At 35.2% G+C, this 22,641-nt stretch overlaps 2 protein-coding genes across 13 annotated transcripts in view; one reads left to right on the top strand and one right to left on the bottom strand.

The window, feature by feature from the left end:
- Positions 1–22,641, top strand: part of LOC127845441 (ankyrin repeat domain-containing protein 27-like) — a 339,366-nt gene that overhangs the window by 216,065 nt on the left and 100,660 nt on the right. The window lies entirely within an intron of this gene.
- Positions 1–22,641, bottom strand: part of LOC127845440 (uncharacterized) — a 59,372-nt gene that overhangs the window by 3,506 nt on the left and 33,225 nt on the right. For both annotated transcript variants that reach the window (XM_052376340.1, XM_052376339.1), the window contains exons 2-5: positions 18,019–18,686; positions 17,562–17,720; positions 10,695–10,965; positions 2,873–4,600 (exon numbers count right to left, since the gene is read on the bottom strand). In XM_052376340.1, coding sequence (XP_052232300.1) covers positions 2,873–4,600; positions 10,695–10,965; positions 17,562–17,720; positions 18,019–18,549 — 2,689 coding nt within the window. In that variant the 5' untranslated portion in view covers positions 18,550–18,686. The remainder of the gene's footprint in view (positions 1–2,872; positions 4,601–10,694; positions 10,966–17,561; positions 17,721–18,018; positions 18,687–22,641) is intronic.

Here is a 22,641-nt window from a genome sequence, read left to right as displayed (position 1 = left end):
CCCGTACAGAGTATACCGTTCCTACTGCCATACAAATCAAAATTACTGCAACGAGATAAGATTGTTATAATTAAATGCCAACAATTGAACATATCTACAAAGTGCAATAAGGTTGAGAATCTGCTAATTTGCATTAACATGCTTCGTTCTGTAGGGTAATAGACAAGTGTTTGCAAACGTTTTGCTAGCTCACTTTAATATTTAATCCATTTATGCCTAGTGGACTCTACCATCCTTCTAAATTGGATTAATTTATTTCCAAAATTAGGGATGTCTAGTATATTTATTTCTATATTTAGAATATTTTTTGCAGAAATGTTTTTAAGCAAACAGCGTAGACCTAGATGAGACGCCGCGTCATGAGGCGTCTCATCATGGTCTACGCTGTTTGTCAAGGCCTTTTTTCTAGACGCTAGGCATAAATGGGTTAATGTCAATTACATTTATTTGTATGTTTCAATTAATTTTTGCTGAAGTGAAGTAGACTTTATAGCTAACGAATGGGTTTAAACCTTGTGGATCTTTATAATTATAATGTTATTGTGCAATTTCCTTTTGACGGGAAACTACTCGAAAGTTTCCAGCATAACACTATTTTTCTTGAAATATTTATTATGGCTTCTGAGCTATGCTTTAAGAAATAATATTAAGCGCAGATATTAGTTTGTTAAAAATAGTCATTAAGTAAAGAATACCATATTTTCAATTATCAAAACATGAAAAATAAAAACAACCAAGTAGTTTCACATTTTTAACTGTGTTATTAAGTATATAAGACATGCGTAAGATATCACGATACATCGACATGCACCGTTTGACAACAAGAGCATTTTCTAGTTTTCGGTCACAGAATAAAAAAATGAATGAATTATATAAATGGGTGAGCGAAATAACACAAACGACGGAGACTCATACTGAAAATGCGAAACATTATCGCTACAAAATGAAAAATTTGATTTCAAATTAAAACTGTACATTGATTATTTAAATTAGTTTTAAAATCACGTTGGAACTATTTCGATTTTAATGCCGAGTATAAAGAATATGACATTTCAGATTACAAAAATCCCGACACGTTTTCAAACATATTGTTTGTCAAAATACAACGTAAACGGTGCAATTTGAGAAGACTAACAGCAATAAAACTTAATGTTATTAGGCCTAATGCTTGCATTGTTCCTCTTACACTTAGAGCTGTTTAGCTCTTACTTCTCAAAATGTTCTGATTAAGTGTAATGAAGAGTGGCGGTCAAGTTTTTCTAGATTTTCAACAATCCGGAACAAGTTTCGAACTCAGCTGTCATAAGAACGTATGTTCTGACCGAATGTCATGTAATTTGAAAAACAAATCGGCTTGAGCGTTGATAATTTATCACTTCAGTCATATGAGGGAAAATGCTCAACCTTCGGTCGGCCATTTAAACTAAGCTAAGATATCATAAGAAGATATGTTCTGACAGAGTTTACTAAATACTTAACGTAATGTATGGCCACAAGAGCGTTACCACGGTTTCACTAAGGTAATTTAAGGGAAACTGCCCGCCCCTTTATGAATTTATTTTTCATTATTTTTCATTCTTGCAAATAACACATGCGTATTCAATGAATTTTTTTCTTATGAATTTCACTTTATCATAAGCAGCATAAAAAAAATGGATTATATGCGCTAATCAAAATTCTAAAGATGTTTTATATTTATTTTTTAAAGCTGAACCGGTCTGCTTAAATCTATCAACGTTTTTTTGTGTGATCCCACAAAGTCACGCGATCTTTCACCCTGTATCATAACTAAAACACATTTCGATCAATTGTCATTAATATTTGACTAAATTGTTATATATAAAGTGTAAACATGGTTTTAATATAATCATAAAACTAAAACTGCACCGCGGCCATATTGTTTAACACACCGAATATTTTCAAACTGAACAGAGATGCAATTAAAACTAATATTTTGACAATGTTTCATGAAGAATGAACTTATTTAATATAATTAAAAGTTAATTGGTCTTTAATTTTACAGAGTAGTCTTGTGACCTGAGAAGACCTAGTTTTAGATTTGGCCGATACAGCATTGTGAAAAATTAGTGAGTATGATAAATACACACACAAATATACCTGAGGCGTTTTAAGTATTTGTTATTTTATTATGGTAATTTTATTTTCAGACAATTGTTCGTTGGTCACAATTTAAAACTTTATCCATTTTAGGTCTACAAATAATATGGTTAACATGCACTAAAATAGTGCAGTAAATACTGTGGAAGCATTTTTCTAAGCCGGTCATTAACTTGAGAAGCATTGATTTTATATTTAAAGTCATTGCTTTCATAATAATTACCACACGATAGGAAAAACAAATCCTAAACAAAACATTATTATTATTCGAGTAAGATGATTCGTAATTAAGTTTTACTTGTGTAATATGTATTTTACTGACGACTATTGGAATACAATAATAGTTTAATGATGCTTGAAATATTTTATATGTGAGATTTTACTGGTTTAAAACTATAATTTTACGTATCAAAAAGCGCCGGTCTGTCAAATAAAAAACGGAAAAAAAACCCACATCTCTGCGTGAAACTAATCGGCTTGTTTCTCTAACGATTCTACTGAATGACGGCATGTTCACATATGTTTATAAATCAATATTTTGTAAGCTGTGTGCTGTTACAAAATAATTAAATTTCACGTTCTTTGTTTGATATATCATATGTTTATGGACAGCCTGAAACAGTTGCCAATACGCTAATTCAGTAAAATCGGGAAACATTTTATCGGACTGTGATCAATACAAAAATATAGCATTACCTGTTGCCTTGTACACAACGAAAACATATTCGGCAGAAGAACCATATTGTATATTTACCTTTAACCAATATGCTACGTCCTTCTAGCGTTAGGCATGTCAGCTCCAGGCATGGTTGAAGGTTAATTGTAATCTGAGATGCGCACTCGTCATTTGCAGGTGAAAGTCGTTGGTTTTGAAAGGGTTCCATGACATCGATGTGAACTTTCAACACAATGGCATTAGCCGCGTTAGTTTCCCAAATCTTATGAAGGTCAATGATGTTGTCTTTAACGAAGTAGAAGTGACTGAATTTAAGGGAAATGTCAGAATATCCGTTTGCATTAGCTTCTCGATATCCTGCCAGTATGATTCTATAGAACATTAAACATTTGAAAAAATTTGATCTATCCAAAGCATCGCGTTCATGCATCATGCTTGATAGCTTTTCCGCACACGATACATCCAGTCCACACAGGAATATAAAAACCTGCGCTATGTCGAGATAGGCTACCGGGTGACGGTTAAGGTAGACAGAAATACTACCATCAATAAGATTCGTATTGCGGGCGATATGATAAGCAGCAAGGAATTCCTGCATGCTCAAGTGTATAAACATAAATGATGACGATGATCGCAGTGCAGAGGCAGTTTGTTGCGCCGATAAAATTCCTGATTTTAATGCAAAATCCTTGTATTCATCAATCTTGAATTTATTTAATTCTGTAATATTGAACATTATTGAATTTTCCTTATCATTTACAAACAACAAATGAAAGGCCATTTCAGCAAGACGATTCAGTTGTTCCAAATTTGGCTGTATGTATTCAGTCCGTATGAAGCACGGAAAGGGGGGCTGTTGGAATGTACACGTGTTACTGTTGGCTTTCTTAAAAAGACTTTCCACTAAAAGGGTGTACATTTCACACGTTGAGCCTTTGAGTTCTATTCCCTCTGCATATGAACAAACAATGGCAGAGAGCATCATTGGAGATGACAATAATTCGCCGAGCTCTTGTTTCTCTATGTACTGCTCAAATGCTGAGTATTTTAATTCAAGCTCATCCTTATCTACCAAGCAGCTCAGGATTTTTCTGCTGAACTCAAACGGCTTGTTTATTCCTTCCAGATGCACGGATGTGTATCTGTCCAAATGCATAATTTTAACTACAGTCAATTTCCAAGGTCGTGTTGAAAATAACAGCACACATTGGCTCTGTTCTAGTACCAATGTCGGTAGGTTGTGATGATCTCCAGGTCCGGTCCACTCATCTAGACCATCAAGTAGTACCAAGCAACGTTCACGTTTCATGATCTCATTCAATAGTCTGTAAGCCTGCTCACGGTCTTCCTGTGAGGAGTATATAGAATCTATTATTTGCTCTTTAATCAATGTATATACGTCGAATTGTTTTACCGAATTTCTCAATGTAATATAGAAAACGAACACAAAGCTTTGCACAACGTCGACATCATTAAAGAAAAGTGAGCTGTTATCCGATGCACTAGAAACATGCGATTCTCTACACCATTCTAGGGCCAACTTTGCTAGAAATGTTGTCTTTCCAGACCCCGCCTCTCCTTGAAGAAATATTCGTGGGTTAACTTTGTCATCTTTGAAAAACACATCCTTGTACTGTGTAACAGGTCTTTCTGTTTTCTTAAACACACCATTGGCCTCGCACATGTGAACAATTTTTGGCGGCATATAGACATTGCCTAACTGTTCATGTTTGTAGTCATTCAATGGGGATATGGTTACTTGATTTAAGTTGTCTCCGTAAAGCCTCTTCGTACGTTCGATCAGTTCTGAAATCAGAACGTTACTTATGCATTATACGTATAAGTTGTAGTAGAAGTAGAATTAGAAATAATAGTGACAGTAATAGTAGTATTAGTAGTAATAGTAGTAATAGTAGTAGTTTTTGTTGTTGTTGTTGTTGTTGTAGAATTAGTAGTATTAGTAAAAGGAGGAGGAGTTATAGCAATTGTAGAAGAAGATGAAGAAGTAGTAGTAGTGGTTGATGTAATAGTTGTGGCAGATGTAGTACTAGAATAGTAATAGTAGGATTAGTAGTAGAAGTAGCAGTAGCAGTATTAGTAGTATTAGTAGTAGTAGTAGAAGTATTAGTAGCAGTATTAGTGGTAGTAGTAGTAGTAGTAGTAGTAGTAGTAGTAGTAGTAGTAGTAGTAGTAGTAGTAGTAGTAGTAGTAGTAGTAGTAATCTTCCATTAATGCTACATTTAAAATAAACGACGTGTCAATGTAAGTTGTATGGAATTTTGCTTAAGATGCTTACAATAATGCATGTTCTCGTATGATGTACCTGCTAGTATTGTGATGTACCTGCTAGTAGCATAATTGACACTGTAGAAGCTGCTTCCAAAGTTTAATTTTGTATGTGATTTATTCATGTAATTCGAGAGTAAAAACATGTTTATTAACAACGTTTGTCAAGAAATAAAATCGATAAACAAAGTTGTATAACAACCGAATGTACTTACATTTACATGTCGAGTAAATTAGGCGCAACTTAATCATTATTCAATATTGAAATGAGGCCTACTGATGGCGAATACGGCTGGTGCTAAGAAATGACAATTATCGGGGACACAGTTTTTGTAAAAGCATGTTGAAATATTTGTTTTCTCTTTTATTCTCATTTTGGACGTTCTTTTACTCCGTTGATTGACATTAGCATGCACTTCGTAATCATGGATACAATTAATATTCACATTTAAATAATTTTAAATAAAAACGAATTTAGTTCGGAATGTACTCTCATTCTTTTAAATAGTTTTAGTAATAAGTGTATCATTGATAATTTGTATGCGTTTATACAGCAAGGCAATCAAACAAGTCCTTTTTTAAATGTAACATGGTAACATTTTAGATATCTCACATAGAGCTAGTCCACCAAGGAAGCGCTTGTCTCTATTGCAAATTACATGTTATTTGAAAGTTCTCATTAATTTTCGGAAATTCATCATGTTGATAATTGCTCGTACACTTACAGTTGTCCGAAACGATAGCGTTTCATGTACGAAATAATCCGTCATTATTATACAAAAAATCTTTTATTTAAACAAATATACCATTAAAAAAAATTGAACATTAAACTTGTGGGCTGAATATGTAAAACTTGATTCAAAGCTGTGTGTGTTGCGCAGTCAATGGTACAAATACAAAAAACCCTGATCCAATAATTAAGACAATAACGGGACAATAACGCATAGGTAATGCACAAAACAACAATGTATTGTGATTGCATAGTTATAAAACTTTGTATTCGCTGTTAAATATCATGCATTCGAAAATTATACCTAATGCAAGCCACAATGACGCACAGTTCCACAGTGCATTTATTTAAGCAAAACCTTATCCGTATGCTTTTACTTCTAACCATTGTTTAACGAAATCAGTCTACTATATGATATCAGTTGATGTGTTTTTTTACCATGTTTCGAGAACTGCATTTATTCTGTAATTGTGTCCTGAACATGCAGTTGTTGTAGCTGTAGATGGTTATTTCGTGTATGGAAAGTAACAATTAAATAGTAGTTTCACTCTAAGTCTCGGTGCGTACCAGTTATATTGAAATACTTCATTTTGTTGCATATACTTAACTGTATCGGTTTTAGTCTAAAAAACATACTTTAAACTATAGAAACATGAACACCGTGATATCAATTAATATCAAGTCACCACAATCCATATATGTTTGCTATGAAAGGTGTTATATGGTAAAACGCCTACTGTGTACGACTACAGATATTAACTCTTCAGTAAAACATACATATTTATTTACCGCATACCATAGAACGGCTCCAAAGTATGGGCTTTGTTTAGAACAATTGCTTTGCAAGTAAGTGCGGACAGTTTCAACCGGCTCAATGATTTGTATTATGTAAAATCACATTTCAAATATTAAGAACAACAGCCAATCGCTATCGTATTACAGTACCTGTTTAACTCGACATTCGCCTGGTCGCGGATTGCATTTGATTGTGGTTGAAAACTTGGTATATATCGCTATGTATTCGCAAAGGAGTAGATAGTGCGCAGGTACGTTTCCTTATTTATTAATCGCTATTATAGGAAACATGTGCTTCATCGGATTCTGTTTATGTAAGCATTCCTATTATTTTCAAGCTTATATAGTGTCATCTATAATCTGTGTAGTATGGTTTTTGATATAAATGTCTTGAGCAAAACACAGTGAAACAAGAGCACCGCCTTGCGGGTGCAGACCGCTCATCTATTTTCTTTTTAAAGGTGAAGGGACTCTCATTTTCAATCACAAAGGAGGGAGGGGTGGAGTGAAGAGCGGTGCATTGTGTGGGGGTGTGGACATTTATTACATTTTCTTCCAACAATGCGAAAAAAAGGAAAAAAAAATCGAGGGGGGGGGATTCTTGGGTGCGATGGTTGGACGGTATTTCAAACATAAAATAATAAAAATAAATATTTGTGTTTTTTAACCGTTTCATACAAAAAAATTGGGGGGGGGGGGGGTGAGGTGGGGGGGGTATAGTGTGAGGGTGTGGTGGTAATTTGTGAGATGATCTTAAAAAAAAAAAAAAAAAAAAAAAAAAGGGGGTGGGGGATTCGGGTGGGGGGAGGGGGGGGGGGGGGGTGGGGGGGGGGATTATTGGGTGCGATGGTTGGACGGTATTTCAAACATAAAATAATCAAAATAAATAGTTTTGTTTTTTAAACCGTTTAAAAAAAAAAATTGGGGAGGGGGTGGGGTGGGGGGGTATAGTGTGAGGGTGTGGTGGTCATTTGTGAGATGATCTTAAAAAAAAAAAAAAAAAAAAAAAATAGGGGGGGGGGGTTGGGGGGGGGGGGGCACAGGCGATGGTTTGGGTGGAGTCTATTGTGGTATGTCAGGTAAGAGTAGTTTTGTCAAAGTATCAATCAAATCTAATCATAAATAAAGAAGTTATGGCAATTTTAGAGAAATTTAATAATTTTACCTTGAGAGTCAAGGTCATTCAAAGGTCAAGGTAAAATTCAACTTGCCAGGTACAGTAACCTCATGATAGCATGAAAGTATTTGAAGTTTGAAAGCAATAGCCTTGATACTTAAGAAGTAAAGTGGATCGAAACACAAAATTTAACCATATATTCAAAGTTACTAAGTCAAAAAAGGGCCATAATTCCGTAAAAATGACATCCAGAGTTATGCAACTTGTCCTTTTACTGTACCCTTATGATAGTTTGCGAGTGTTCCAAGTATGAAAGCAATATCTATGATACTTTAGGGGTAAAGTGGACCAAAACACAAAACTTAACCAAACTTTCAATTTTCTAAGTATAAAGGGCCCATAATTCCGTCCAAATGCCAGTCAGAGTTACATAACTTTGCCTGCACAGTCCCCTAACGGTAGTTAGTAAGTGTTGCAAGTATGAAAGCAATAGCTTTGATGCTTAAGGAATAAAATGGACCTTAACACAAAACTTAACCAAAATTTTCAATTTTCTAAGTATAAAAAGGGCACATAATTCTGTCAAAATGCACGCCAGAGTTATCTAACTTTGCCTGCCCAGTCCCCTCATGATAGTAAGTAAGTGTACCAAGTTTGAATGCAATAGCATTGATACTTTCTGAAAAAAGTGGACCTAAACGCAAAACTTAACCAAAATTTTCAATTTTCTTAGTATAAAAAGGGCACATTATTCAGTCAAAATGCACGCCAGAGTTATGTAACTTTGCCTGCCCAGTCCCCTCATGATAGTAAGTAAGTGTACCAAGTTTGAATGCAATAGCATTGATACTTTCTGAGAAAAGTGGACCTAAACGCAAAACTTAACCGGACGCCGACGCCGACGCCAAGGTGATGACAATAGCTCATAATTTTTTTTCAAAAAATAGATGAGCTAAAAATGATATTTTCAATGAATTATGTATGATTATCGATACCCTGTGTAGGGAGTGTACACTGGGACAACATTTGTTAGCAAAATAGTTTACGTGTGTCGGTCCTTGAAAACTGATATTCTAAAATAATATTTATTATTTAATTGCTTTATTTCATTTAATGAAAACAAATCACATATTATCACTTATCATATTGTAACCCACAGTTACGAAAATCGTTACCGTGGTGCATGTCAAAGCACAAAAATAATGTTTTTAATACATGGACGCACCCTTATATTAGTAATAATCCCCATCACTAAATGCATTTCACTTGAAACACATTTTAGCAATATCCATCAAATATAAGCAAATAGCATTTACTTCTAAATTGCGGACAATTACGTCTATAACCTTAGCAAAATATCAAAACAGCATAAAGTTGGTTTATTTATTGCAAAAACACTAACCATTCGACGTCTTTCGTCGCCAAGTATTTTTTCCATTGTCAAAGCGTAGCAAACTGATTTTCCAAGACTATTAACATTCACTAATGTTTTATGATTTTAGTGTCATGTTTGTTTGGTTAAAATGACGCATTCAGCCCAAATGCCGGTCAAGACACAATGGATATGAGTGACACGTCGGTTTAATGTATGTGCCAGTAGTAGTAGTAGTAGTAGTAGTAGTAGTAGTAGTAGTAGTAGTAGTAGTAGTAGTAGTAGTAGTAGTAGTAGTAGTAGTAGTAGTGGAAGTAGTAGTAGTAGCAGTAGTAGTAGTAGTAGTAGTAGTAGTAGTAGTAGTAGTAGTAGTAGTAGTAGTAGTCGTAGTAGTAGTAGTAGTAGTAGTAGTAGTAGTAGTAGTAGTAGTAGTAGTAGTAGTAGTAGTAGTAGTGGAAGTAGTAGTAGTAGCAGTAGTAGTAGTAGTAGTAGTAGTAGTAGTAGTAGTAGTAGTAGTAGTAGTAGTCGTAGTAGTAGTAGTAGTAGTAGTAGTAGTAGTAGTAGTAGTAGTAGTAGTAGTAGTAGCCGTAGTAGTAGTAGTAGTAGTAGTAGTAGTAGTAGTAGTAGTAGTAGTAGTAGTAGTAGTAGTAGTAGTAGTAGTAGTAGTAGTAGAAGTAGTTAGTTTTAGTAGTATTTATAGTAGTAGTAGTAGTAGTAGTACATAAGTATGGTGTTTGTCAGTACAAGTGGTGTTAACTACATGTGTAGTACAGTGTATGTGTCAGTACAATGGATATGAGTGACACGTCGGTATAATGTATGTGCCAGTATAACAGATATGCCCAAAACACTAGTGTAGTGTTTTTGCAAATAAAACGGATACATCTAACCGTAGGTAAAAATGATAAGCCTGATAAGCAATTGGATGTCTCTGTCAGTATAACGGATTTTTTCGATTAAATAGTAGGATACTTGTCTTAGGCTAACGGGTGCTATCAACATAACGCATAATGCTTCTATAGCAGTTGAACGGATTTGACATATCAATTCCTGGATTGGACTTCTTGGTATTACATGCTTTTTGTAGTGTGCAAATAGATTATAACAAAAGATTATATAACACTGTATTATGTGAATTGGAAATAAGACATCAAACTGGGAATGGACATCATTTTGGTGATTTTCTCAAACAAAACTATTCATTTCATGATCTACATATATTTTTGTAATACATTATCTATAATTTAAGCTTAATAAGAAATTTTCCATGACTTTTTCATTAACAGTGATTGAATTTGTATCGTTTAAAGTGTATTTTGAAACCGTGTCCATGCGCGGCATGGACACAGTTTCATTTCATGAGGATTTTTTTTTTATTAATAAAAAATCCAGTTTTGAGGTAAAATAAATTTACATGATGCTATTATATATGCAAGTATATGTTTTAATTATAATTTGTAAAACTAGATAAAAGCAACATATAAAACTGCATATTATGCACTTTTGATAAAACACAATTGATTCCCAAATTGATGTCTTTTTCCCAATTCACATAATACAGTGTTATATAGATTTTGTAAAATTGAACTTATTTACAAACCTGCTACTCCTCGCTCGTATTCGTCTTGATCCTTTTCAATCACAGTTCGATTGATGAGGTTGATGCTTTCTTGTGTCTTAATTTCAATGCGTTTTTCTCCTGCCTGTGTCTGGTTTTCAATGCGATCTTTTCCAGCCTGTATTGTAGCCTCTAAGGTCCTTTCAGCTTCTTTGGAAAAACGTTCCCCGGCCTCTTTTGCTTGTGTGAGGGTCTGATTGGCTTCTTTCAACAACTTGCCCAAGTCGTCAGGTGAAAGACGATCATTCTGCAACTACATACAGTATTTGCATTTGTAGACTTTTATCAACACAGTTTCGAATTTTGGTGATATCAAAGTAAATTATTATATAATATGTGTTTGTATATTATACAACAGACCAAGTAGTGAAAAGTTTGCAGGGCAGAAAAACCTATAAACAACTGTTCCGCAGTCGGAGACATATGCACCCAAAATAGTGCTTTGAACTAGTGACCCCAATTTCAATAGGGGCCATCTACTGTCCAAGGCCATTGCGCATTTGAAGTATCAAGGCAATCGGTCAATTCATTGATGAGTTATTGATCGGAAACAATTTTCACACTTATTGTGACAGTGACCTTGACCTTTGACCTAGTGACCCTAATTTCGATAGGGGTCATCTACTGTCCAAGGCCGATGCGCATGGGGAGTATCAAGCCGTTCGATTCGTTGATGAGTTATTAATCAGAATCGCTTTTCCAACTTTTTGTGCCAGTAACCATGACTTTTGACATAGTGATCCAAATTTCAATAGGGGTCATCAACTGTCCAAGGCCAATGCACCTGTGAAGTATCCAGCCAATCGGTGAATCAGTTGACGAGTTATTAATGGGAAACGATTTCACACTTAGTGTGTAACAGTGACCTTGACCTAGTGACCCCAATTTCAAAAGGGGTTATCTTCTGTCCAAGGCCAATACACATGTGAAGTATCAAGTCAATCGGTGAATTGATTGGCAAGTTATTGATCGGACACCAGTTTCACATTTAGAGTGATAGTGATCTTGTCCTAAGACCTAGTGACCCCAATTTCACTAGGGATCATCTACTGTCTAAGGCCAATGCACCTGTGAAGTATCAAGCCGATCGGTCAATTTGCTGACAAGGTATTGATCGGAAACGATTTTCACATTAAGTGTGATAGTGACCTTGATCTTTGACCTGGAGACTCAAATTTCAATAGCAGTCATCTATAAACCAGGACCAATGTATATGTGAAGTATAAAGCAAATTGGTTGATTGGTTGATGAATTATTGATTGGAAACGATTTTCACACTTAGTGTGATAGTGACCTTGTCATTTGACCTAGTGACCTCAATTTCCATAGGAATCATCTACTGTCCAAGGCCAATGCACATGTGAAGTATCAAGCCGATGGGTCAATTGGTTGATGAGTTATTGATCGGAAACCATTTAGTGTGATAAGTGACCTTTACCTTTGACATAGTTACCTCTATTTCAATAGGGTTCATCTACTGCCAAAGGCCAATGCACATCATGTGACATGTGAAGTATCAAGCCCATTGGTCAATTCGTTGACATGTTATTCATCAGAAACTAGAAACTATTTTCACACAATTGGTCAACTCGTTGATGATTTATTGATCGTTAACAATTTCACACCCAGTGCAATAGTGACCTCCACGTTTGACAAAGTGATCCAAATTCAATAGGGGTCATCTACTATCCAAGGTCAATGCACATGTGACGTATCAAGCCAATTGGTCAATTCGTTGACGAGTTAATTATTGGAAACTATTTTGACACTAAGTGTGATAGTGACCTTGACCTTTGACCCAGTGACCCCAATTTCAATAAGGGTCATCTACTGTCCATGGCCAATGCACATGTGAAGCATCAAGCCAATCGGTCCATTAGTTGATGAGTTATTGATCGGAAACGATTGTCACACTTAGTGTGATAGTGACCATGACCTTTATGCCCCAATTTCAATAGGGTTTATCTACTATCAAAGGCAAACACACATGTGAAGTATCAAGCCAATCGATCAATTGGTAGACGAGTTATTGATTGGAAACGATTTTCAAACTTAGTGTGATACATGTAGTGACCTTGACCTTTAACATAGTGATCGAAATTTGAATATGGTTCATCTACTGTCCCATGTCAATGCACATGTATAGTATCAAGCCAATCAGTCTTTTCCTTGACAAGTTATTGATCAGAAACGATTTTCACACTAGGTGTGAAAGTGACCTAGACCTTTGACCTAGTGGCCCAAATTAAATAAAGGTTATTTACTGTCCAAGGCCAATGCACATGTGAAGTATCAAGCCAATCGGTTAATTCGTTGAGGAGTTATTAATCAGAAACAATTTTCACACTTAGTGTGATAGTTACATTGACCTTTGACCTAGTGACCCTGATTTCAATAGGGGTTATGTACTATAGCCAATACACATGTGAAGCATCAAGCCAATCGGTATATTCGTCCACCAGTTATTGATCGAAAACGATTTGCACACGAAGTGTGATAGTGACCTTGACCTTTGACCTTGTGACCCCAATTTCAATCTACTATCCAATGCCAATGCACATATATAATGCCAAGCCAATCGGTCAATTTATTGAGTTATGGATCGGAAAACGAACTGGTCTATTGACATTCAGACTTCTGTACAGACAGACAGACCGACGGACATCCAGCAAAACAATATACCTCTTCTTCTTGGACAAGGGGAATAAAAATTCCTATATTGACAATTGTTAAATGCATATAGGCGTCCGTTTAAATAAAGCCATAATTCATTCTTCTAATTATTTACTGTCGTGTTATTATATGATTTCAATATCTCCGTTCAATAATGTGATTTTCAATATATTTTTCCCAAAAGATGGAATATTTCAGAGTTTTTAATGTGCTTGATTATATTGATATTTGATGAAAGTAAGATTTGCCATGTCAATGTAGGTCCAATTAACTGGTTCTAGTTCAGTCAACGATTTTGAATATCACTGGAAAAAACATCAAAATCGTTGACTGAACTAGATGAATTTCATTAAAGCAGTGTTTACAGTGCTCCAGCTAGGATTTTATAAGAGCAGGGTGGCTATTTTGTCACAAGGGCACTTTTGAGCGCGCAGTCTTTTGTCAAATGGGCACTTTTGATTGCGCAGTCGTAGCTGGAATGCTTCCTGTTGCATATTAATTTATATTTAATGAATAATTGTTAGAATACATCATTTCCATTATTATTAAACCATGCTTATAACAGGTATCTCGCGAGTGGGCGATTTGTTCGCCCATGGAATATTAATTTAGCACATTAATTTCATGAAGGCAAAGTTACCTCTTCCCCTTTAAATGATTTACTTTGTGCCAGATATTGATTGATTAAAATCAATTTGATGTGGAGAATTGGACACAGGAGGATTCTCAGACATAAGTTGCCCCATTTACAGGTCATGCAAAGTTGAACATTCAAAAGAACAGTCTGGAGCTTTTAGACTTCTTAAAATTGTTCATAGATGATGCCTTGATTAATTGCCTTGTGCTGGCTACAAATAACTATGCTTAAGCAAACTTAAATGGCCCATTGATGGGCAGAGGTAACCTAGCACTGGCAATAAATATGGGGCTCATTTACAGGTCAGATTTGGAATATCTGCTGTAAAATGAGATTTTAAATTAATTTTTAATTTAAAACAAATATTTGTATCAAAATATGAATTTGATTTAATGTTGAATTGCTTAAAATTAACACGGAAGTAAAATCATTCTGAACATTACTGGTTTGTTACAATTGAAGTTTATTTCATACACCTGCTCAGGAAAAAAATAAATAAAAGTACCATCATTATCAACAATCAATGAGAAATAAGAAAAAAATGTAGGTTGTTTACACTTAATATGTCTTATTGTATAAAACAAGTGAAGAGTTGATTGAACGCTGAACAGAAACCACTCATCCTTTAAGTTGCCCCAAAATATATGTAAAACTAAGATCCATGACGCAAATGTACAATTTCTCCCAAGTTATTACCAATTCTCCCTATTTTGGCTTTAGGAAGAAGTAACTTCACCCTACATTTTGAGCCTAGCTAGACCCTGCTATAAATATCTACAATGAGGAATAAATTAATAACAATGAAATACAGGTTTATAAACTATAACAAGAAATGGCGCGGCAGAGGCCGATGCGTATCCCCACATTTGACCCAAGAGTGCCCCAGGGTTGGTAATGGGGCAATCCATAGTTGAGATTGACCATATTGTCATAAGAGAAGTTCAGTATCAATTAGAACTGAATCGGTGTAGAAATGAAGTTAAGTAAAATGATATTTTGGACGGGTGTGGCCTATGTGGACGGGGCGCCCCAGGGTTGGTATGCATAGCTGAGATTGACCGTAATATTATCAAAATAGTTCTGTACAAATTAGAAGTGAATCAGTGTACAAATGAAGAAATTATAATAAAAGGCAATTTTGGGTGGGTGTGGCCTATTTGGGCGGGGCGCCACAGGATTGGTAATGGGGTCATGCACAGTTGAGATTGACTGTATTGTCATAAGAGATGTTCAGTATCTATTAGAAGTGAATCGGTGTAGAAATGAAGAAGTTATAGTAAAAGGCATTTTGGGTGGGAGTGGCCTATATGGGTGGGGCGCCTCAGTGTTTGCAATGGGGCCATGCATACTGGAGATTGACCGTATTGTCAATCATAGTTGAGATTGACCGTATTGTCATAAGAGAATTTCAGTATCAATTTGAAGTGAATCGGTGTAGAAATGAAAAAATTATAGTAAAAGACAATTTTGGGTGGGTGTGGTCTATGAAGGCGGGATGCCCCAGGGTTGGTAATGGGGCCATGCGTAGTTGAGATTGACCGTATTGTCATTCATAAGAGAGGTTTAGTATCGATTTGAAGTAAATCGGTGCAGAAATGAAGAAGTTAATGTAAAATAACATAAAAAATGAGTGAAAATCTCTGACCCGACCCCGCCCCAACCCCCATAACATTTTACCCAGGGATCAGATCAAAATTCCAAAAAGTGCAGGGTCGCATATATGCTCATAGCTACCATGTGTGTAAATTTCAAGGTTCTAGTGCTTATAGTGAAGGAGGAGATAGTGGCCAGGACGGACAGACGGACGGACTGATGGACGGCGGAGATAACCACAATATTCCCACGCTTTTCAAACAGCGTGGGGATAAATATGTCTTAACAAGAGGGCCTGATAGGCCCACACTCGCTCAACTGAGATAACAAGATATTATTGGGACAAATCTTCTGACCAAGTTTCACGAAAATCGGAAAATAAATGTGGCCTCTAGAGTGTTAACAAGGTTTTACTATAGCCATATAAGAAAAATGCCCCACCATCTTGAAGCCATGTTTTTTCAACCAACCGGAATCATTTTTGAACTCATCCAAGATATTATCGGGATGAATCTTCTGACCAAGTTTCATGAAGATCGAACAGTAAATGTGGCCTCTAAAGTGTTAACAAGATTTTACTATAGCCATATAAGGAAAAGTGCCCCGTCCCCGGTGGCCATGTTTTTTAAGCAACCAAAACCATTTTCAATCTCGTCCAAGATACCATTGGGACAAATCTTCTGACCAAGTTTCATGATGATCGGAAAATAAATGTGACCTCTAGAGTGTTAACAAGGTTTTACTATAGCCATATAAGGAAAATAGCCCGCCTCTGTAGTGGCCATGTTTTTCAACCAACCGGCATCATTTTTGAACTCATCCAAGATATTATTTGGATGAATCTTCTGACCGAGTTTCATGAAGATCGTACTATAAATGTGGCCTCTAAAGTGTTAACAAGATTTTACTCTAGCCTAATATAGCCATATAAGGAAAAATGCCCCACCCCTTGGCGGCCATGTTATTCAAGCAAACGTAACCATTTTCGAATTCGTCCAAGATATCATTAAGACAAATCTTCTTACCATATTTCATAAAGATTGGAAATAAATGTGGCCTCTAGAGTGTTAAGAAGGTTTTACTATAGCCATGTAAGGAAAAATGCCCCGCCCCCTGGCGGCCATGTTTCTCAACTAACCGGCACCATTTTCAAACTCATCCAAGATATTATAGAGACCAATCTTCTGACCGAGTTTCATTAAGATTGGACAATAAATGTGGCCTCTAGAGTGTTAACAATATTTTACTATAGCCATATAAGGAAAAATGCCCGCCCCTTGGCAGCCATGTTTTTCAAGCAAAGGTTACCATTTTTGAAATCATCAAAGATATCAGTGGGACAAATATTCTGAGCAAGTTTCATGACGATCGAAAAATATTTGTGGCCTCTAGAGTGTTAACAAGATTTTAATATAGCCATCTAAGGAAAAATGCCCCGCCCCCTGGCGGCCATGCTTTTCAACCAACCGGCATCATATTCGAACTTGTTCAGGATATTACTGGGATGAATCTTCTGACTAAGTTTCATGAATATCAGACAATAAATGTGGCCACTAGAGTGATAACAAGATTTTACTATAGCCATATATAGCCATATTAGGAAAAATGCCCCGCTCCTTGGAAGCCATGTTTTTCAAGCAAACGTAACCATTTTCGAATTAATCCAAGATATTATTGAAACCAATCTTCTGACTAAATTTCATGAAGATTGGACAATAAATGTGGCCTCTAGAGAGTGAACAAGGCAAATGTTGACGTCGCACAACAAGACAACGCACGACGGACAAAAGCACTGATGTTCATATTTCCATTAAAAAGAGTTCAAGCGTAATTTTCTAATGACACAATCAAACACCTTGTAGTACACATATTCCTTGCAAGCATTCTTTATATATTAAATATACGTCTTTATATATCAACAAACAACACAAACACAATAAATTTACATCACTGAGTTTCCTGCGCGCTTCTGTCGCTGAGGTATCATGCAATAAGCGGACTGGATCAGCAAGTAGGGTGGTCAGTGTCAGAAAGAAGTACTGCAGATCAGCATCTGTAACCTTGCAGTCGGCAGTGTGGCGTACATCTCGGCCTATCTGTCGGACCTAAAGAGAGAAAGGATCGCTGTGACGTTAAAGACCAAGAGCAGCAGCATTGAGGTAAACCTACACACACATGGCCTGTCAGCGTCAAAGTTATTACACGTGATTTAAAAAATGCTTAAATATGAAAAGACTATATTTTTAATTTTAAATAAGACTTGCATATTTGATACAATGAGAAATAATTGCATGACATACATCGCGTCACAAAACATAGTATTATGATGATTCAGTTAACAAACTAAACTTTGATAAAATAATCACATATTCAGCCCATTAGACTGGTATATTTTAAGAATACCTTTTCTAGCGGGCATTTCTTATCAGGTGGAGGCGGTGATAGACATGCGACGGAGAGGCATGTCTCGAAATGCTTGCAGTTCAACACAACGCTAACCACACCATTGAAGTCAGATTCTTGCACAGATGATACGCTGCTATATCCGTCCGGTGGGAGGTAGCATTTACCGATTTCCCACGGATTCGTCGCCCATAGTTCAGCTTTAGTGTTTTCCCAACTAGGACGTATAAATCTGTGTAACAATGTGATATCTTGCTTCACTTTATCACATGTTTGACATGACTTTCGTTGTTGTGAATTGTGGAAAGAACAGTTATTTCCTTTCCTCTTTTTACACACATAATGAGTTGGACACGGTATAAGGTTTTGAATAAAGCATTGTCCACAACTTCTACCAACTTTTGTTTGTACGTTTAATAATTCCGTCACAACAAAGTCAGTCAATCCATCCTTTGTCAAATTGAGGGCAATGCATGCTTTGAACCAGTTATTGGTCTGCTTATCGGTGAAGATGTTGGTGTCGGCAGCCATCCCCAGGAGACTAAATGAACCATTCAGTAGAGAGTAAGTTTGTGGACAACCGAGGAGTAGATGGTATTATGGCACGTCATAAATGTTCTTGTCTGTGAGCATCCTCTGATCATGTTATCTTGATTGCTTTATTTGTCCTATAATTAAATAAGTATATTTTACAAAACTTATATCGTCTGTTCAAAGAATCAAACCAACTGAAACGTAAGGCATATCATTCTTAATTTTCTTAACTAGATAAATAACTAAAGTTTAGTTAATAAACAATAATTTCCAACACTAGAGGTGGTGGGGTTATCAGAGGAAATTGATGCAACAATCCCGAATAAATAAACACGAGGAACAGAAGGCTTGAAGGCCCCCGGTGTAGTCCAGGATGACGCCTTGGCCAGGTGCCAGTCAGGTGTTCCCTGAAGCTCCTGGATAGAAGCACTTTAGACGGCCCAGGAATGCACTATACTTTTTTCAAATTGAAAAATATTCTTTTTTCAATTTTCTGTCTATCCATTATCCTCTTTTCATATGCTCATTGCTGGAAACAACAACCACGAAAACTTAATACATACTATCATCCAATCAAATAGCTTATTGCCATTATTGTTCACCTTGGCTGAATACGGGCATATCAGTCCATAGATTAAGACCCTAGTCTGATTTCAGTAATAAGTAACATGAGCTGATTGTTATTTACTGTTTCCGTAAAGGATCGGATTTTAATTTGTAAGAAATATGCGACTGTAACTAATTCCATTTATAATACAACAAATCAACACAGAAATACAATTACTATACGACTATCAGAACTTTAAATATAGATTATCTATTTGTTGATATTCTAGATTTAATGCGTACGTCTACGCTCTTTGATGCTGAAGTTACCGCGCGCTTACTTAAGAAGGGTATACACAGAAATGATCTGGGACAGAAGAAAGTTTAACACGTACAAAACGATATGATACAATAACATATTAAATAAACGATTCATCACAATACTTAATACAAGTTCGGTTATTTACTTAACGAAATGCAAACGTGCATCACTAAATAGTTTATTTATTTTTTTTTTGTTACACAATAAAATTTAATAATATACGTGAGCTCATAATGCGAAGCACGCAATCAACAATACTGTTGACTAGTTATAACATTTTTAAGGAGGTGAACATGCTCAATATATCTATATAAATACACAAACCTAAGCGTGAACAAGGGAGAAACTGTATTTAAATAAGTCTATATTATAGATATGCCCCTAAAAATCAAAAAAAAAAAAAGTCCCATAACTTCTGCAATTTCAGTAAGTGTAACTATAGTTTGTTTCACAAACATAAATGTTAATGTTAATTCTGTTGACATAAAATGTACATTTGCAACGAGTTCGATTAAACTCAATCAAGAATGTGCATTTTACATTACAATGTACCGGCGTTGTTTAGAACTATTTTGTTCCATAACATAGGCTTAACATATAATATCTATTTAAATTTGGTCGTATTCAAATTTGATGAAACAACTTCTTAGATCAGCAGTTATACGGCAAATACCACAGATTTTACGGATAATTCGGTTATTTGATCATGGGCTGAATATGAATTTAATTACACAAACACAAATTGCAATCCAATCTTACAATAAGCTATTGTAAACTACCTTTGCAATTGATCATGTTTATGAATGTATACTATGCAAATCCTACAGCGTCCCCGCTTTCGATTAGAAGTGTCACACAATCACAATAGTTTCATTATTTGAGATTTTTTCTGAACATAATCTTCTGTCGTGATACTAATGACATTATTGATAAAAGCAGCTCTATTGAGAGGTAAGTGGAAACATATATCAGGGTTTTGTTATCAAATATATTATCAGCCTTATTATTTTTCCGACTACAGAGCGAAACTCAACACACATATATATGACTGCCTGTTCTTACAAAAGAAAGAAGTTATGCTAAGATAGCAGAATAATCGATAATGTTTTAATGCACTTTTGTATTGGTCGTTACCGCCCGTTTTTGATTAACTATCACTGGTCGTTGATTTTCACGCTCACAGGGCTATGTAATAATGATTGGAGCAATTTGAACTTACAATATATTTTTATTAGTACATAAAAGTAGTAGTAGTTCAAAACGAAGCAGTAGCAATAATGGTAGTATACAACTAATAGTAATAGTAGTAGTTGAAATAGAAGTACATGTAGCAGTAGTAATAATAGTAGTAGTAACAGTAGCAGTAGTTATAGTAGAAGTAGTAGTAGTAGTAGTAGTAGTAGTAGTAGTAGTAGTAGTAGTACTATAAGTTATATTTGTAGTACTAGTAGTTGTAGTAGTAAGCATAATAATAGTAGTAGTAGTAGTAGTAGTAGTAGTAGAATAAGTAGTAGTAATAGTAGTAGTTGCAGTAAAATTACTAGTAGTATTATAAGAAGTAGAAGTAGAAGTAGTAGTAGTACATGTAGCAGGAGTAGTAGTGGTAGAAGTAGCAGTAGAAGTAGTAATAATTGTTATAGAAGTAATAGTAGTGGTAGTTGTTGTTGTTGTTGTAGTAGCAGTAGAAGTAAGAGAAGTAGTATTGTAGTAGTAGTAGTAGTAGCAGTAGTAGTAGAAGTAATAGTGGTAGTAGTAGTAGAAATTTTAGTAGAAGCAGTAGTAGTAGTAGTAGTAGTAGTAGTAGTAGTAGTAGTAGTAGTAGTAGTAGTAGTAGTAGTAGTAGTTGTAGTCATAGTAGTAGTAGTAGTAGTAGTAGAAGTAGTAGTAGTAATAGTAGTAGAACTAGTAGTGGTAGTAGAACTAGTATTAGTAGCAGAAGTAGTAATAGTAGTTGTATTAGTTGTAGTAGTAGTAGTAGTAGTAGTAGTAATATTAGTAGTAGTAGTAGTAGTAGTAGTAGTAGTAGTAGTAGTAGTAGTAATAGTAGTAGTAGTAGTAGTAGTAGTAGTAAAAGTAGTAGTAGTAGTAGTAGAAGTAGTAGTAGACGTAGTAGAAGAAGTAAATGAAGTAGTAGCAGTAGTAGAAGTAGTAGTACAAGTAGTAGTAGTATTAAATAATAGGATTAGTAGTAATATTAGCATTAGAAGTAATAGTAGTACTAGTTTAAGAAGTAGCAGAAGTAGAAGTAAAAGTATTTTTGTTGTAATAGTTGTAGTAGTGGTAGTTGTTGTAAAAGTAGTAGAAGTAGTAGTAGTAGGTTATAGTAGTAGTTGTAGAAAAGTCGTAGTAGTAGTAGTAGTAATAATAATAATAGTTGTAGAAGTAGTATTAGTAGTAGCAGTAGTAGAGTAGTAGTAGTATTAGTAGAAGCAGTAGAAGTATAAGTAGAAGTAGCAGTAGTTGTAGCAGAAGTAGTAGTAGTAGTAGTAGGAGTAGTAGTAGTTGTAGTAGAAGTAGTAGTAGTAGTAGTAGTAGGAGTAGTAGTAGTAGTAGTAGTAATAGTAGAAGTAGCAGAAATAGTAGTAGTAGTAGTAGTAGTAGTAGTAGTAGTAGTAGTAGTAGTAGTAGTAGTGATAAAGTAGTAGTAGTAGTAGTAGTAGTAGTAGTAGTTGTTGTTGTTCTAGTAGTAGTTGTTGTTGTTATAGAAGTAGTAGTAGTAGCAGTAGTAGTAGTAGTAGTAGTAGTAGTAGTAGTAATAGTAGTGGTAGTAGTAGTAATAGTAGCAGTAGTAGCTGTAGAAGTAGTTTTAGTAGTAGTAGTACTAGTTGCTATTGTTGTTTTTGTTTTTGTCGAAATTGTTGTAGTTGTTGTTGTTTTAGTAATTGTAGTAGTAATAGCAGTATTAATAGTAGTAGTTGCTGTTTTTTATTTTGTTTCTTGTTTATGTTTTTGGTTTTGTAGTTTTAGTAGCAATTGTATAAGTAACTGTGATAATAGTAGTAGTAGTGTTGTTGATGGTAGTGGTACTGTTATGGTATAAGTAGTGGTATTTATTAATTATAGTATATTTAAGACAAAGCTCTCTTATTTTAAAGGTAATGACATAACATTATGGTCCCTCGGAAGTGGTAACTATGTAATGCTTAATTGAATACAAACAAAAAAGCAAAATTTATATACAAATGTATATTGAGTTTCCGACAATAACAATCAAAGCGCTG

This window comes from Dreissena polymorpha, chromosome 9, assembly GCF_020536995.1.
Source record: "Dreissena polymorpha isolate Duluth1 chromosome 9, UMN_Dpol_1.0, whole genome shotgun sequence".
In the NCBI taxonomy this organism is placed as follows: domain Eukaryota; kingdom Metazoa; phylum Mollusca; class Bivalvia; order Myida; family Dreissenidae; genus Dreissena; species Dreissena polymorpha.
This window is presented reverse-complemented; position numbering and strand designations above follow the sequence as displayed.